General features: G+C 39.6%; 1 protein-coding gene across 11 annotated transcripts in view; it reads right to left on the bottom strand.

Annotated features, from left to right (window-relative positions):
• picalma (phosphatidylinositol binding clathrin assembly protein a) overlaps positions 1-15910 on the bottom strand; it is a 44505-nt gene extending 28595 nt beyond the window's left edge. For all 11 annotated transcript variants that reach the window (XM_050036844.1, XM_050036860.1, XM_050036865.1 and 8 more), the window contains exons 1-2: positions 15769-15910; positions 15341-15585 (exon numbers count right to left, since the gene is read on the bottom strand). In XM_050036844.1, the coding sequence (XP_049892801.1) occupies positions 15341-15470 (130 nt within the window). In that variant the 5' untranslated portion in view covers positions 15471-15585; positions 15769-15910. The remainder of the gene's footprint in view (positions 1-15340; positions 15586-15768) is intronic.
• Between the last annotated feature and the right edge of the window lie 1764 nt (positions 15911-17674).

The following is a 17674-nucleotide window of genomic DNA, read 5'->3' as shown; positions in this document are numbered from 1 at the left end:
CTTGCACTCAAACTTATTAATAACCTATGATGCCACAATATTTGATCTTTTGCAGTAAGGGGTAAGAGTGTATACTTGAAGTAAGAAATATGTGCTTGCTCAAAAACCTAATGGCTCCTTCATTGAAAAATATCTACTATGTGGATGCATCACCATTCATTCATCTCAGCCTTTGGGTTTTTCTAAACTGTGACATCCCTAGAGATCCCACTAAGCCGAAAATGACTGTGAGTTAGGTGAGAATGGACGTAGATGGCGGAAAACAGGAGGATAAGGAGCTCAATTGACTGCTGTGTTCATATGCCAACTAAACAGAAACAAGACACATTCTTCTACAATAAAGCCAAACTTGTATTGCATCTGAAAAATCCTGAGCAGTAAACCGTGACAGTCACTAAACAACGTCATCTGATTTTTAGAGTCCCAGAACATGTAATCAGGTGTCAAATTTTGATGGAGGTGCCAATGGAATTTATTTATTTTGTCCTCTTCTAGAAAATCACGTGACAGACTAACTGTTGACAATGATCCCAGCTATCCAATATTCATACCCATCAGATGCCAAAAAAGAGGCTTGGCAGGCAACGTAAATAAATATTTAAGTGAATTTTATATTTGAAGAGAGATGAATGATCCTCTCCAGGCCCTACTGATTCCTCAAGATGTGAAATAAAAAGCAACACTCACAAGCTCTAGTTTATAATCCCACTGTTTCTAATTTTGTTTTTATTGGATGTGGTATTACTGGAGATCAAAATTAAATCTGAAATGAGTTCAGGCTCAAACAGGGCACCAAAATGAACTATGGATAATAGTGAGGTTTTTACTTCACACCAAACAACTGTCACAACCTCAGCAGAAATCTTTCCAACCATCTCACTCAACAGAGCCACATCAATGAAATGACAGAAATAGCCTGTTTAAGTTAATAGCTAATGTTAACTGTTGTGTAAGAGGCGGCAGTGCTACCCATTGAGGCCTGTTTACATGGGTGGTCTATGAATCCTCCTCAGTGTTTGTCGAAAGCCACACAAAAGGATTTTTGCTTTTTACATACACAATAGGCCACCCATGTGACAACAAAGGCCTTTTCAGACGCAACTGAATTGGCTGTGGGGAGTACAAGCTCACCACCAACTTTCTCCACTGGTGTTCCTGAAGTTTGTTTTGTAGAAGCACAAATCATAACAACCTGCACTTCTTGCTCATCAGATACACACGTTATAATACTCTAAAACAGTAGTTCTCAACTAAGGGTCCAGGGACCCGCAGGGGTCATTGAGGGAGTTCCAGGGGACTCCAGAAATTGGGGAACAGTTTATTTTTGCTACTTAATTCACTCTATAAGTGAGCCCAGAGTAACAGTCATAAGAGCCACTATTTTTCTATAGGTTTCACCTCCTCCATGGTTATCTCCTCAACTGTAGTTTACAACTATAGAATTCTGGTCTTAATCATATCTAACAACCACAATCTTTTCAGATAGAGGTCCCTGAAGCAAGATCTTATCAAACAGGGACCCATAACCTAATGTTTATCAATTCAGGGGTCCTTGACACAGAAAAGGTTGGGAACCACTGCTCTAATATACTTCTGACTGAAAACACTGAACTCATCATGCACAGATAAACTGAAATGAGAGTTTCAACTGGAAAAGTCTTCTTTTGTACAGAGAGACAAGGTCACATTATATTCCCCTGGTTTCTTGTCCTATTCCTGTATGCAGCTGACCTTCTGTTGTAAGTGTTTGGTCTCACACATGCTGATTTTCATTCCATGGTTGTGTATATCAGGGCCTATATAGCATGTCAGTATTCTAATGTTAGCATTCAAGGCTGGGAAGCTGCAGCTTAGACTGATCAAAGTTGAGCTCATTCTGACAATGCAGTGCAAAGCCTGACAAGCAGAGTCTGAGGTGTCCTTAAATGGCTGATGTACAGAGGACATACCCTTTGGATTAGATAAAAACATGACCTTTACTCACAGGCTCTGAAAGTGACACGCTACAGTGCATTTTAAAATTATCTGAATTTTAAAAAACGGACAAGTATTTCATGCTTGAAGAAATGGATGACGAAATGGCTAGTGAGGTCACTTAAAACAATTTATGGTAAGTCAGTTATCAAAAATAGCAACTGTCCCTTGTAACATGTGAACAGAATATCAATTCACAGTATGTCTGTACATGAGAACTTGGCCTATAAATAATAGGCTATATCACGATACACAATACCTATCTCTATCCTATATTTTTAAATCTCCTCTAAACTACTGTAGACTACTAAAATACTTAATTAACTACAGTTACAATTAAGTTAATTTAAGTAGCTACTATCATATAATAAAGTTGAATAAAGTACTGCTATATAGTTTAGTTTATTTATTTGCACATACGTGTGTATGGCAAAGACAGAAGAAACACCAAAAATAGCTTATGGAAAACCCTCCCCTACTAAATAACAATAATCATACATAAAAAGAAAAGATAAAAACAAAGATTGCATGCAACACACCTTGCCTGCTTACACACTAAAATGCAGGCGAGAGTGGTATGATTGGGTGGGGGAGTGTATGTGTGACGAATCATGCTTGAGTCTTTGTTTCCCCTTTTTGTGTCTGTGAGATGGGAATCAAAATGTCATGTACTGGTGGCTTAAAAGAACTGACATGAGACTTTAAGCTCTATGTTAGCGATGTAATCAGTTTTTACATAGCACGTGGAACAAGCCGCAATACATCCAGTATAATTAATATATCGCTGACCCCTAATGAGGACATGAGGGATAAGGCTGCATCCAAACAAGAAATGCATAATGAGTAATAAAGGTTGTTCAGTGCTACAAAGAAGAAGCCATGATGTGACCTCAGACATTTCTATTAAGCTTTGTTAGAGTTCCAACACTGCTGCTTAAATCTTAAACATAACAGCATGTAATATATGTGAAACTAAGTTCAACAAGCTGCTCAACTCCAGTTCATCAGAAATCTGTGGTTTTATAGTATGCATGAATGACATGATATGGCTTGAAATATGTTTCTGTTGTTGTTCTGTTGAACAAGTTCAAAAAGAGTTACCTCCTCAAAAGGAAGAACTCTGCCTTGCATCAGTGATTGTGGTTTGAGATCAGTGGCTTGATTCTTCCACTGCTGTCTCCATCTCTCATAACTGCCTCTGCTGCTAAATGTCGCTGACTGGGTTGAGCTACCTTGTGGTATTCTGAGAATGTGTCAAAGTAACTGTTTGTGAAGTGGCCATTGTGTGCGTTTTGTTTTTCCAAACCCCACTGACTTCCTTAAAATGTAACTAAAAGAGAACTGAAATTGTTAAAAGCCGAAGCAAATACACTCTCTTGGAAGGCCGCTTTTCTAAAAATCATCATCCTTGCGCAATTATTTCCAAAGTCGACATTAACACAGCTCTTGGCAAATACTACTTTTTAAAAGTCTTCTGTCAGCAAAATTCCTGAGACACAGAGTGCCATATAAGACAAAAAGAACTTTATTTCCTGCTCTCTTTCATATGCTGGCTAGGCCACTATAAGCACACATTAAAATGTCATTATATGCTCTGTAACAAGAAGCTTATAGAACCCACACATAATCTGTGGGCTGGAATGGCCTGCATACAGTTTAGCTGGCCAGCAGACTCATTCTTGCTGTAAAATTTTCATCAGTTATCATTTCACTAATACTATATCCAGACATATTGGAGATTCATGAACTTCCTGAATTTACTGTAACTACAAAGGTAGTGCGATCAAAGTATGAACTTTTAACTAGAAAAAAACACTAGAGGGGAAAGAGGAATAGAAATTATGATGACATTTGTTTGCAAGTTGCACCCTGATGATATAGTTCTCCACAGAGAGGATGGTAGTACATATGGTATCTTGGTGACCTTTTTTTTTTTTTAAGCTCTGCCAACTCTGCCATCTCAGAGATTGCTCAACTGATTCCGGCCGCAATGTCAACACATGAAAGGTCAAGAAAATGTGACCTATAACAGGAAGTCAATATAAAACAAGGCAGCTGGTAGAACTCAGACAAGAGCTTAGTTATAGGCTGCAGGGTTCTAAGGATTTTGGGAAGGTTTGTGTCCATGAAGATTTTCCAAAAGGAGTAGCATGACAGGGTGGTGGATATAAGAAGCTCAGTTAGGATGGCTGCATAATCAGATGAAACTGACTGACAGTCCTCTGAGAAAGGAAGTGATGAGTAAACTCTTTCGCAAAGAGGATACAGGCGGTAAGTGCTACTGTGCAATGGGCTTGCAGTAATCGCAGGGTAAATGAACACACTTGAAAAACACTTCTTTTTGTTTCAGCACTTCTATTTGAGACAACTGTTTTATAAATTATCAAATATCCATTTGAGACAACTGTTTTATAAATTATCAAATATCCATTAGAGGGTCACAGATGGCTGGAGCTGATCCCAGCTAACACTGGGCGACAGGTGGGGTACACCCTGGACAAGTCGCTGGTCAATCACAGGGCTGACACAGAAATGGACAACCACTAACGCCCACATTCACTCCTATGGCCTGTTTAATCACCAGTTAACCTAATCTGCATGTTTTTGGACTATGGGATGAAATCATAGCATCTGGAGAATACCCCCAAAGACACAGGGAGAACATGCAAACCTTACAGAGAAGGCTCTCAGCTTGTGAAATGTCTTTTATTGACTCAACAAAGCCACAAAAGTTGTATTTCACATGAAACTGTATTCAGTTTAGACTTTAATCTGAATAAATTAAGTCAATGAATAAAGATGAGCCAATAACAGAGACAACAAATTACTGGCCATTCTACAATCATCCTTTCTATCCTGCTACAATCACTTCTTTCAAGGTTTGCTGTAAAAATTTAGACATGTGGCCTTTGTGCAGATAAGTTATTATAAATTATTAGCATATTATTATTATTATAATATCATATATTAACTATGTCAGAAACCGTTTCAAAAATATGCCAAAGAAAATATCTAATGGCATTTGACAAAAGGGGCTAACAGGCTACCTACCAGTAAGTACATTAACATGCACTCTACTTTTCCACTATTCTTCTGAATATGACAATATTCTGAATTCTGTCTGGATTTTCTGAATTAGGCCTCAGGATAAGATAATGATTATTGTAACCAATTTCTTTTAATTTCTCATGCAGATTACCATAGTAATGAAACAGACAGCTTTGCTACTTACTTAATTTTATGACTGTTCCAAGATACAATACAGCTGTTTCTTTACGGGGGCATTACGTGACCAGGCATCAATCCACATCAGCCACAGGTGCTTTCCCATGTGCATTTGTTTTCCGTCTACATCATTAGCAGCCATAAGCTTAAAGGAGACTATGTTTATCATTGAGAGGAAATGACTCTTTTTCCTGACATTAGTTTCTTTCTTTCTTTTTTTGTCCTTCATTGATAGGACAGCTATAAAGAGACAGGAAACGTGGGAGAGAGGTGGATGATATGTAGCAAAGGGCCACTGGTTGGAATCAAACCCAAGCCACCGTCATTTAAGATGATATAAATCTATCTATTATTGCATGAATTGGTTAGTAACTACCAAATAACATATGATCAGTCACATCTAAAAGGTTTTGTTGTGTCTCAATTGCATCTGTTAAATAAGAGGCTTCATTCACCAGAGCCCACAACACATCAAACAGACTCTGTTCAAAAAGATTGCTCCACCAGCGGTTTAGTTTTTTATGTTTAAGGTTACAATAAAAAATATACAAACCACCAGAAAGAGAACCTATACAAGGACCGACTGACTTTTAATTAGTGATCTGTGGTACAAATAGCTGATATAAGACACAGCTGTCAGAACTTTAATTTAAGCTTCTACTTGAGCAGCTTTGGTAAATGTGTGTACTTCCTTTCTGGATAACGCCCAAGTAATTCTCAATTAGATGCATCTCAGTTTGGAAATCCTGTGGACTTTAAAGATAACATGATTATAACATGTCTGGGGTGTTGAGGGCATTCCAGTGGTCAAGTGTGGTTGCTGGTATCATGCGTGCTTGTAATCAGCAGCGTAATTGCCAGGAAATGCATCAAATGTATGCCAGCCAATCTCACATTTGATCAGCTCAGCTTCCCTGTGCTCTGGAGAGGGGCTGGGTTATGTAATGACTTCCTTTTGGCTGTTTACCCTTAGCAATCTAAGGTTTGCTTTAGGAACTAGAGGAACACTTCCTGCTTCAGGAAATGTCTATCCTTATGATCCAGTTACTCTGAACATGATGTGGGCTAAAGCGCACATGGAGCGCCTGAGACTCGACCCACACCAGTGCAAAATTCAGATACACTGTGTGGCTTCACTGGAGAGCTAGCAGAGACAGGCTAGAGCAGGGTGGGAAATTAACTGTTTTGTTTGGCTGGTGAGTGAAGCAAATCTAGCAGCCACTTGCATATTTTACCAGTATTTGGCTTGTAGCTGGAGCCAATTTCCAACCCTAGGTTAGAGGTGTGAACGACAGAGTAAAGGGATTCCTATAAACTGATATCTGCGTTTGGTATTGGAAGCATTCTGGTCTCTGAATGTATGTGCAGATAATCTATTATTACGATAAGCCAAAATGTTGTATGGACCTGTCTCAATTTGCCAATCAAAATGTATATAATGATCAGTGCACAAAAGGGGAAGTCTTGCCCTGGATATCCACTGGCTATACCGGAACCGCCCAAATATTTGCCGTTTCCCCCAGAGGCTAGCCCTCAGACCGATAGCCGATGGGTTCGGAGATTGCCTATAATCTGCTTTACAGACAGGCAGTAACAGAGTACTTGCCAGTTATTATTTTGGGGTGAAGCATTCTGTGTCGAGAAACACAGAGAAAAAATCAGGTAACAAACAGGTGTCACATGTTGACAAAGAATTCTCCACTAAACTGTAAGCTCTGGTGGGCTACAGGAGCAAACACATCATGATGGCTAGGTTGAGTCGTGCTATTGAATCTCACAGGCCTTTCACAGTCACAGCGAGCTCCATTCAGCTCAGCTGGTGGACGGGGCGTCAGCACTCTTTTTAAGAGTCGTCACTTGATGCCACTGCAGTCACATGCTGCCTGTGCAGCATTGCATTCAGCATGGGGAGGGTAAAGCTATGGGGCAGGGCCTCTGGGAGGGTGAAAAGGTACTTTAGTGTGCATGCAATTATGGTTTAGACAAAGTCTCAACACGTAGCCAAGACTGAGGTCTCATGGAGTACAAAGTCAGGAGGAAAGACAATGGCCACCACCTTCACATCTGCTGGGAGGCCTTAAGACTGGGGAGAACTAAGGAGGTGAAACATCTTCATTACAGAGCACTGTTATCAAACACCATCTTGTTCTTTAATGATTTGCCTAATACTGGGATTTAACACATCTACCCTCTTCCACATTCACATTTTGAACAGTCCCAACTCCTCAATTAAACCTGTCTTTATTCTCCAGAACACACTGTCAAAATGCAATTCTGTAAGACCTTTAAATCCTCTGCTTAAACATTTTACATGACTAAAACTCTTCCAGAAACTAAGTTTACATCAACAATTTCTGCAAATCAGAAAACCCAGACTCCTATATTAAGTAGTTTTACAGAACAACAATGTCCGACCACAGTCAGCCATGTAAACTTGCCTTACAGGCCATGCAATTCCAGTGGGCAAGAGTTAAATGGTGCCAACAGAGAACCAGATGAAACCAAAACCACAATCCAGCCATCAAACTCAAAACAGGTGAGACATGAATGAGATCTTTCAAAGCTCCACAGTTTCATTCCATACAGATTTGCATGTAGGCCAAGGGTGTGGGTGAGGCTGTCGGAACATAAAGGCCTCGCTCAGTAACCTCGTAGACTACAAACTGTAGCAAACAGTAAACCAATGGATTGACCAAAGGTGGAAGAGGAGAGGCTTTCTCAACACTGCGTGCTTTAAACTATGAACTGTATAAAAATGCTGGGAGTAGCCACCATGACATCACCCATTGGTTTGTGGACTTCACTTGGTTTTGAAGCCTTGAGTGTGGCATCTTAACTGTTGACATCTTGTTTTTTTGGTGGAGCTGGAGAGGAGCATGAGTGAATATGACTCCCCATTTCCACCAAGCACTTTCAGTATGGTACCTTTGGGACCAAAAGTAACCCTTTAGACATGGTACCTAGACCCGAGGTCCGTTTAGCGTTTCCACCGCAAACAATACTCTTAAATGTGGGTGGGGTTGTTGTTACTCACTGTTCTGTCCAGCTGCTGCAGTATTTCCTTTTCATCTGTGACATCATTTATCATCCACAAAACGAGGTTGCACACTGACATTTTCAGAACAAAAAAGAACAGGTTGGAGTGAGTCTGACATAGGATATATTTAAAAATAGCGGGTTTGTGTATTCAGTCCTTCTCAGGCAAGTGCAGGGGTTTACAAGAATGACGCTCCGCAAAGCTTTTTTCCCCCTCAAAATGAGGGTTTGAATATACATAGTTCACATTATCTGGTCGAAATTAGCATATATTTTTAAACACTTGAAGATCCACTCATTACTAAAAGTGTATGTCATCCAAGAGAGACAATAAAAACAAATGGAATGGTCAAAGTTGTCACAGTAAAAATTAAGGTGTGCAGATGGATTCATGTTGTCAACTCATGCATTGAGAAACATTACAAGGAAACATTACACCTTAAAATTTGCTGGCAGACATCCCAGTGAATTAAGTTTTATTTTTCTCAAAATACAGCTGCCGCGAGAGGCAGCAAATCTTCCTGTATTTTACAGTTATAATTTACTATGTAAAATTTGCCACAGTATGAACAGTGGTTACATGAGCCTCAAACCCAGCCACAACTTAGCCCTGAGCAAGAGTGACTGTCCTCTATTGACCAATCAACAGATTGCAGTGTCTCTAGCACCACCTTTTAGTACCAGATCTGTGTGCTAGATAGGGCTGCCACTAACGATTATTTTCATTGTCGACTAATCTGTCGATTATTTCTTCGATTAGTCAACTAATCATTTCATCGAAAAAAATGTGTTAAAATGTTGAAAAATGTCGGTCTGTCTCGCCCAGACCCCAAAATTACGTCATCTAATGTCTTGTTACATACTCACGCCAAAGGGTTTTAGTTCACTGTCACGGGAGAATGTGTAAAGCTGCCAATATCTGAACGTAAGAAGCTGCAGTAAGAGTATTTTGGGGTACTTTTATAGTACTTTTCTATGAAAAATCACTCAAACCGATTAGTCGACTACTAAAATAGTCACCGATTATTTTAATAATCGATTAGTCATCAATTAGTCGACTAATTGTGGCAGCCCTAGTGCTAGATATCCCAACAGAGGGTTGACCAAAAATGGGGAGGGTATAAACTGTTCCACTGGTACCATCCACAACTTTTTACAGTGGAAACGGAAAAATGCATACTGAACTGAACCATAACGCATTGCTTGGTGGAAATGGGGCTAAAGACTGTTGTGACACCAACAGACAGCTTGTCACTCGTGGAGGGCATGACTGTACTCATAAGAAACTTTAAGCCTTTACAAATTTTAATAGGTGAGTTACATAAAATGCACCCCCTGTACAGTTATCATGAACAGGAATAATAATAATAATAATAATAATAATAATAATAATAATAACTTTATTTATATAGCACCTTTAAAAACAAAAGCCTACAAAGTGCTTTGACAAACAAAGCAAGCGCAGGAATATCTATAGCAAGAGTCTCAAAACAGTGAGGGCAAACAAAAGCAGGACAAAATTAAGCTCAAATTGAGGTAAAGTTAAGCAAAACACAGACAGAATGATAAGACAGAATGTTAAAAGAGATAAGAACAATAAAGGCAATAAAACTATTATTTCTAAATACTAGAAACAAACGAATAGAAGGATAAAAAGACAACATTGCATAATGACAATAGAATAACAAAGAATAAACAATTAAAAGTAACAGAATAAAATAAATAAAAAGAATAAACAAAAAGAATAAATAAAAAGATAAAAAGACGACATCACATAAAGGCAAGTCTATAAAAATGGGTTTTAAGAAGAGATTTAAAAGATGTTACTGATTCTGCAAGCCTTATCTCCTCAGGCAGGTCGTTCCAAAGTCGAGGGGCCCTGGTGGAAAAAGCGCAGTCACCTCTAGATTTAAGTCTCGACTTTGGAACGGCCAGGAGGGCCCTGCCCGAGGATCTAAGGCTGCGTACTGGCTCATATGGGGTCAACATTTCTGCTGTGTAGCCAGACTCAGACGGGCTTTAAAAGTGATCAGTAAAATCTTAAAATCAATTCTAAAACGCACAGGTAGCCAATGGAGGGAAGCCAGGATTGGGGTGATGTGATGCCGTCTGTTAAAACCAGTCAGAAGCCTAGCTGCTGCGTTCTGGACCAGTTGGAGGCGGGAGAGTGATGGTTATGGTTTATGCCAGAGAGGAGTGACTTACAGTAATCGAGTCTGGAGAAGATGAATGCGTGGATTATTTTTTCTAAGTCAGAATGTGGGAGCATGGGTTTGATTTTGGAGATAGTTCTTAACTGATGGAAGCAGGACTGGACAACTTTATTGATATGAGGTTGGAAGTTGAGGTCTGGATCGAATATTACTCAGGACAGGGGACCAAGGCTATTTTCAATGGGACTGGTGGAGGTTGGCGGAGTGAATAGTATGATTTCGGATTTGGAGTTATTGAGTTGAAGAAAGTTTTGGGCCATCCAACAGTTGATATCATTGAGACAATCTAACACAGCAGCTAGGCTTCTTGGGTCATCCGGTCTCAGCGGGAGGTATATCTGTGTATCATCCGCATAGCAATGGAAAGACACGCTGTGGCGGCGGATGATCTGACCGAGCGGAAGCATATAAATAGAAAATAAAATTGAACCTAAAACTGAACCTTGCGGTACACTACAGGTAATCTGAGTTTTCAAGGATGTGTAATTACCTATGGTGACTGCAAAAGTTCTATCTAAGAGGTAGGAATAAAACCAGCTAAGTGCAGGAAAAGTATTTATAGAGACCTAGAAAGACTGTTTTTGTACCAGGCTGTAAACATGTTTATTTCTGTGGTAAAGTTGAGCACTTCAACATGAGGATCTATGGGGTTTGACTTGGAGCCAGCCTCAAGAGGCCATTAGAGGAACTACAGTTTTTGGCACTTCTGTGTTGGCTTCATTTTTCAGCCCAAGAGGTTGCAGTCAGGTGTATGCAGTAGTGTTTCTAGGATTTGAGGACATTCGGAGCTGAATTCAGACCTTGGTAGAGTGGTCAGGGAGATCCTCCCCTGGCACTTTTTCTGATAAACAAACTCTGATGCTTTTTTTTTATACACTCAGGCACCATGTTTATAATTGAAGTAAAAAAAAAACCTGGCACCTTAATGGAGACCAGATTTGGCCCATGGGCCGAAAGTTGAGAAACACATTGTCTTTCCCAAGATAAGTTCAGCTAGTCAATGTATGGAATGTTTTTAAACAAAAACAGACTGGTCTAGGTTTCAAACTGTGCCCTCTGTTTTAAGTAGCTGATAATAGTCTCAATCATCAATGTGCTCTTGATGTGATAATGGAAACAAACAATGAGCATGCCAAATATACACATATCGACCACACACATAGCAGAGCTATGTTTGCTAAACCATTTGCACCCTGTAACAGGAAGTGGTGAAAATGTCTTGTTGGAGGTGTGTAACCTGTAATAAACCTCCAATCATCGACCTCTTTCATACAAGCAGCCTATTAAGGTATGAAAGATATAAAAGAACTGCTGAGCAAGTATCACTACTGCAAAGCTTTCTTGCTTTCTCTCGAGTAAAAGCAGTCATCACGTTACTGCATTGAGCAGAAAGCTTTAGAATACTCAGACATTTGCTTATGTGAACCAATCATAATATTCAAAAGGAAGTGGTATACTCTACTTGAATTTCACATCCGCCTAAAAGAAATCCCCAACATGAACAAAAGTGCGTGTTCAGTCTTTAACTAACTTTTCTGTTGCAAAAGTAACAAAATACTGCTTACAAATGGCCTACTATTCTGGATGTCTGCCTTGTATGTAATATCCAATTAACTAGGTGGGGAGGCAGGGGAGAAATAAAGAAAAAAAATTGTAAACAGAGCAGATAAAAAAACAACCTGTTGCAAGATTGGCGAGTATGTGACCCCAATATCAATTAACACACTGGTACCTGCAGGTTCTAAATAATGCACCACAGACCACACAACATAGGGCCCAATCATATGCCTACAAATCCTATGGGAATATCCTCTTGAATCAAGATTTTTGAGGCAGTACCAAAGGTCAACCACACTGCTGACTACATATATTCATTACCTCATGAGAGACCTTTGAGCACTTTAACAGCAGTGTGTAATGAACTTTGCATAACGGCAATTAACACAGACAAAAAACGGATCATTGCTGTGCACTTGGGCTGCCCGCTACTCTCAGGAGAGGAAATACTTGACATTACAAAACTGTTGAGCTACAAAGACCACATGTCTAAAAGTCTGTTCTGTCCTTGAAAAAGCTGGGGTATAAACTGTTCTGAACCCACTTGGTGCAAATTTTCCCAGAAGTAATTTCACACTTGCTTTAAACAAACACGTAGGTAAATAAGCTGAAGTTGGCAGCAGAGGGTGATTTGTTCACCCTTCACTTATTGCTGTCTGGTAAGTGTACAGTCTCTTTTATGTTATGTGACTGAGTTTATCTAGCATGCCAGTGTTAAAGAATGTGAACTGTGGTCCAAGGCAAACTCGAGGAAGATGGTGCAAAGGGCCATATCTCACCTGCAACCTAGACAAGAGGAACACAGGAATTGCGGCTAGACACATTGGGGCTATATCTGGCTGGTCAGGAAACTCCAGACACAAGTGCACCCTTCAGACCTCTTTAAATACCTCAAACCTAAGTGAGATTCCTGCTAGGCAGTGGGTCTCTAGATTACCTCAGGGAGAAACTTCAGTTCAGCAGTTCCACGGAGGAGCCACATATCACCTGTTTGTCTGGAATCAGCAAGGTCATTGGGACATGGCCTCATTACTGTATACTACATCAGCTAAAAAGGTGTGGTTATTCAAAAGTCCACATGTTCCAACAAGCACTCACTCCTCACTCAAGCCAGGGCTAAAAATACAAAGTACAAGGAAGTGGATTCTACACCAAGGGGCTGCCTGCAATATACAATATACAGTTTGTTACTTAATCAGTTAATATAACAGAAAATTTGACTGTGATGAAACACACTTTATATATTCATAACCTTCTTACAATAGTCATCCTACCGGGATCTTTGCATATGCCACTATTTAAACTACAACCAACTAATGTGATAATATCTAGATATAAATATCTCTGTGTAGGACAGGCATGCCATTTAGAACCTTACACCATGTATCCAATAGACTTACTGAGGGCTGCTATTCAAATAAAACTGCGATGACCAATTTTGCACAGCAGGTACACTGCATGTTGGCTGCTTGTGGACCAAAGTGCTACCAAGTTCTGGTGCCTGGTGTGCCTTTTCGGCAAGGCTAGTAGAAGTAGGCCAAAATGTAAGATAGTCTATCCCTGAAGATAATCAACTATATGAACAAAGATGACGAAGATGAGTAATACACAGTTAGCAAAAACCGGAAAGACTACACATTCTACCAGCAATTGGAATGGAGACCCAATGTGCCAAAATGTGAAAACATAATGTGGATTACTTTTTACTCTGTACTCTACTATACTATACAGAGAGGAGCAGCAGATTTGTGCTCAGCTGTCTGAGAGTACTTATTTTTACACTGGAAACAAGATTGATTAGCTGCTCTGACTATTATTAAGCTGAGAGTCCATGGACAGTCCTGATGATACTGGTTCACAAATAGAGGCGATGTAATAAATCTGAAAGATTGTGCAAGTTTTGGTGTACAGTGGGTTAAAAGCAAATGGTACCGGGGAACCAGTCATCAATGCTATTAGAACTGATAAGCTCCAAGTGATCTATGTATGCTGTATGAACTTATAATAAAAAAAGAAACAGGGAAATGTATACACATGATCTGCTTGACTTGGAAGCCCCATGCACACAGCATCGTGGAGGTCTGGGAAAAGATACATACTCCAACACGACTGAAAGGTCAGAAACTGCAAAGGCTATGTCAACTGTCTGGCAGTAAAACCTCTCCAAAGGCACTATAACAGAATGACTGTCCATCCAGCTGGACAGGTTCCTTTATTAATAACAGTTCAAAACTAAAACAACCTTATTCTTAAAGATAGTAACAATAGATCTGGCCGCGACCCTGCTGAAAATGTATGTGTTTGTGTGCTCTTAATAAAGCTATATAAGTCCACAACCTCACAGCCACTTCCTGAAATAAGTACAAAGTCAACAGACACTAGAATTGCTGGCATAGAATATTCTACTGAGCTTAAAGTGACGCAATTATCATACCATGTACTAAAAACACACAGTCCTAACACAAACACAGCTCATGTATCTGTAGCCTCAGTATGTGACATTATCAAAACCAACCTAAAAACATACAAAACTTAACTTGTATGCATTCTGTAATGTTGGGAGTGTATAGGATCCAACTTCATTAAGCCAGAGCTACATTGTGAATCACACTACATCAAAATAAATGTTTTGGAATAGACTGATATCTAATTGCTGCATTTTATGTTTTAAAATAAGATAGTGGGACTTACTGGCCATTCTTAAGACTGAAATATCACTTTAACGTGAACTGTTTGGAGGAACCGAAGCACCAAATTGAAGTGATACATGACATGTCAGGCTATTATCTCACAGACTTACAAGTTAGCCTTTTCAACTCATTAAGTTAACTTGCTAAGGTTACATATTTTGTATTGACATTAAGTCACTCTTCAGAGCTAGCTAGCCAACACGGCTTCTTACACGAATTAAACAATTTGGATATGTGTAATGCCCAAATAAGTAATGTAGCTGTCTAGAGGTTTTGGTTGATAATTTAAAACAAAAATGTTAAAGCGTTACAACGAATTAACGTTAGCATTAACAAGGACTCGAGCTGCTAACACTGTCATTTGCAAACTACTTGTCAGCTACCAAAAGCGGTAAGCCTTGCTACTATTACAGATAAAATTAACTATTTGTATCTATCGAATGTCTGTAGAAACGGCTATTAGTTGTAATAGTAGAGTAACTGTTAGCATAGTTAAGTTAATGTAACGTTAACGCTAGCGTTAAGTTACATGTAGGCCTCATAGCCAAAACACAGCATTCAGATTCTGACGTTAATTCAAAAAAGCTGAGCCGAAATGAAATTACAGCTACAGATATATCGGCAAGCAATAAATACCATACTTACAATCCAAATGTTTCTTTTTTGGCCCCATTATTTCATGCGTGGTCGCCTTGCACACAGTTTTGGAAATCGCCGACCCGGTGACACTGTGCTGAGCGGCGGTTATCCTGTCTGTAATGCTCTGTCCAGACATCCTGTATCGGATCAAATAAACGATCACCGTTACAGAAACGTTTCCAAATCCAGCGGAATAGCCTGGGTTTTGTGGACGGTGTCGATCTTCAAAGGCTCTGTGCCACCCGACAACACTGGAGACAAGAGAGACAGAGACAGAGACGATACAATGAGACGACGAGAGGCTTTACATTTCGCTTGTAAGCTAGCTGGCTAGATAACTAATAGGAGATAAAATCCCACACGTTAGTTAAAGACACTGACTGAACCTAAAGTACGAACCAGCTATAAGATCTCAATGACTGTAAGATACGAACCCAGTCTTATAATCGATCCTTCTCGTCTACAGCCTCTTCTCCTCTTCCCGTACAAGTCTTTCTCACATACCGTAGATAGACAGAATAAAAATAGATGTTAGCTACTTCCGGATACAATTTTCCACAATAAAAGCTCCATTGAGGGAAAAAAATTAAAAAGTAAGACAATGAAATACAACCATGATAACCCATTTCAGTGTTAATTTCATACATAAATAGCAGCAAATCCTCGCTTTTAGAGAGTGCCAAAAATAAACCGTCACTATTATTAATAAAATAGTACGTTTATTTATATATGCATATCTTCACAAACACACACGTGCGATGTCGGCGTGCCGCTGCAAATTCAATCCCAAATAATCTCTCCCTATAAATGAAGCTATGGACTAGTCCCAGGCTTCATTCGTGATAAAACAAACAAAAGCGGTTTACCACCCATTATTTACACCATCTTTATTTTGTTCTCCAATATACCACTTCCGGACTTGTCACCGTTAACTGTGTCTAGCTTGATACGGCTCTCGTTGTCGTTTACTTTGGTTCCCACGCTGAACTCCGTCCAGTATTTCACAGCGCCTCCCCCTGCTGGGTTTAAATCATCGTTTAAATGGACTGAGGGTTTTGAAGGAAAATGGCGGGTCTATTTCCTGGTCAATCCTGACCTCTCATAACATTTGCATATGATGCACCAAGTGCAGACAGGTGACAGGCTTCTGTTATGAGGGTTGTCTGACTCCACCTCTGCCCTGCGTTTATCTGAAACTCATAACTAACATGGCTTATGTGTGCCTTTGGCAAGATATTACATATGGGCTAAGTAGATATTGGTCTCAGTGACTTGATTGTTGATTAAGATTGATTTTTTTTTATCAGCATCTACAAATCAACAAGTTGTTGAATGTTAAAGATTACTGCTGTTAGCCTACATTTTCAATCTGTTTTATATGTGTGTTTTAGCCCATATCAGTGGTTCTCAAACCTTTTTTATGCAACTAGCCTACCCTAATATTGAAACACAATGGGTCAGAGAACCCCATTTGATAAGATTTTGCTTCAGGGATGTCATTCTGAAAATATTTTGGTTGTCAGTGATTAGGAACAGAATTCTTGTTAACCAACTTTAGTTGAGAAAACCACAGAGGAAGTGAAACCTATGATCGGAATAGTCACTCCTCTGACACTGAGCACAATGGGTGTGTAATACACTTGATAGATTTACAAAAAGTATATTAAAAAATAAGTTTTTTAACAAATTTAAACAGGGCTATGAGCACTAGTGTGTAGCCTCCATACATTTTTGGGACTTTTGGGCATGGGCATATAATGAGCCAATGGTCCCCTGGGCACAGGTATGCATAGGGGCCCGACTACCTCTCCTATACTGGAGCACGTCACACAGACTTTGTGGTGGCTGTGCGTCCCTCTGTAGTCAGTATCTTTTGTGTTTTTTGCCTCTGTGGTCATAAGTTTCCTTGTCATTATTTTGTATCACTTTGGGGTAATTTTGTAGGTCTTTGTCATTGTTTTGTGTCTCCTTGTGCTTGTTTTTCCTGGTATTGCTATTTAGTGTCTTTTTGTAGTTCCTTTGCATCTCTATGTGGTCTTTTTATGTCTCTGTGTGGTCATTTTGAGTCTCTTCCTGGTCAGTAAGTATTCATTTTAATGATATTTTGCAGGTAATGGCCAGGGGACCCCTTGACACTTTCGGCCCCTGGGCCTGTGCACAGTAGGCCCAAAATTAGTAATCCATCCACACTTTGGGGTATATATAATGTACACGTTTTGCTTGTTTCTTTCATTTGTATTGAGTAAATCTGAAGTGAAGAGCACAAAACAGTCAATGTAAAGAGTGGGTACAAGAAGCTAAGGCTTCACCTTCTCAGTCAGCGTAAACTTGCTTTGGTTT

The sequence above is a fragment of the Epinephelus moara genome, chromosome 3 (assembly GCF_006386435.1).
Source record: "Epinephelus moara isolate mb chromosome 3, YSFRI_EMoa_1.0, whole genome shotgun sequence".
NCBI lineage: Eukaryota > Metazoa > Chordata > Actinopteri > Perciformes > Serranidae > Epinephelus > Epinephelus moara.
This window is presented reverse-complemented; position numbering and strand designations above follow the sequence as displayed.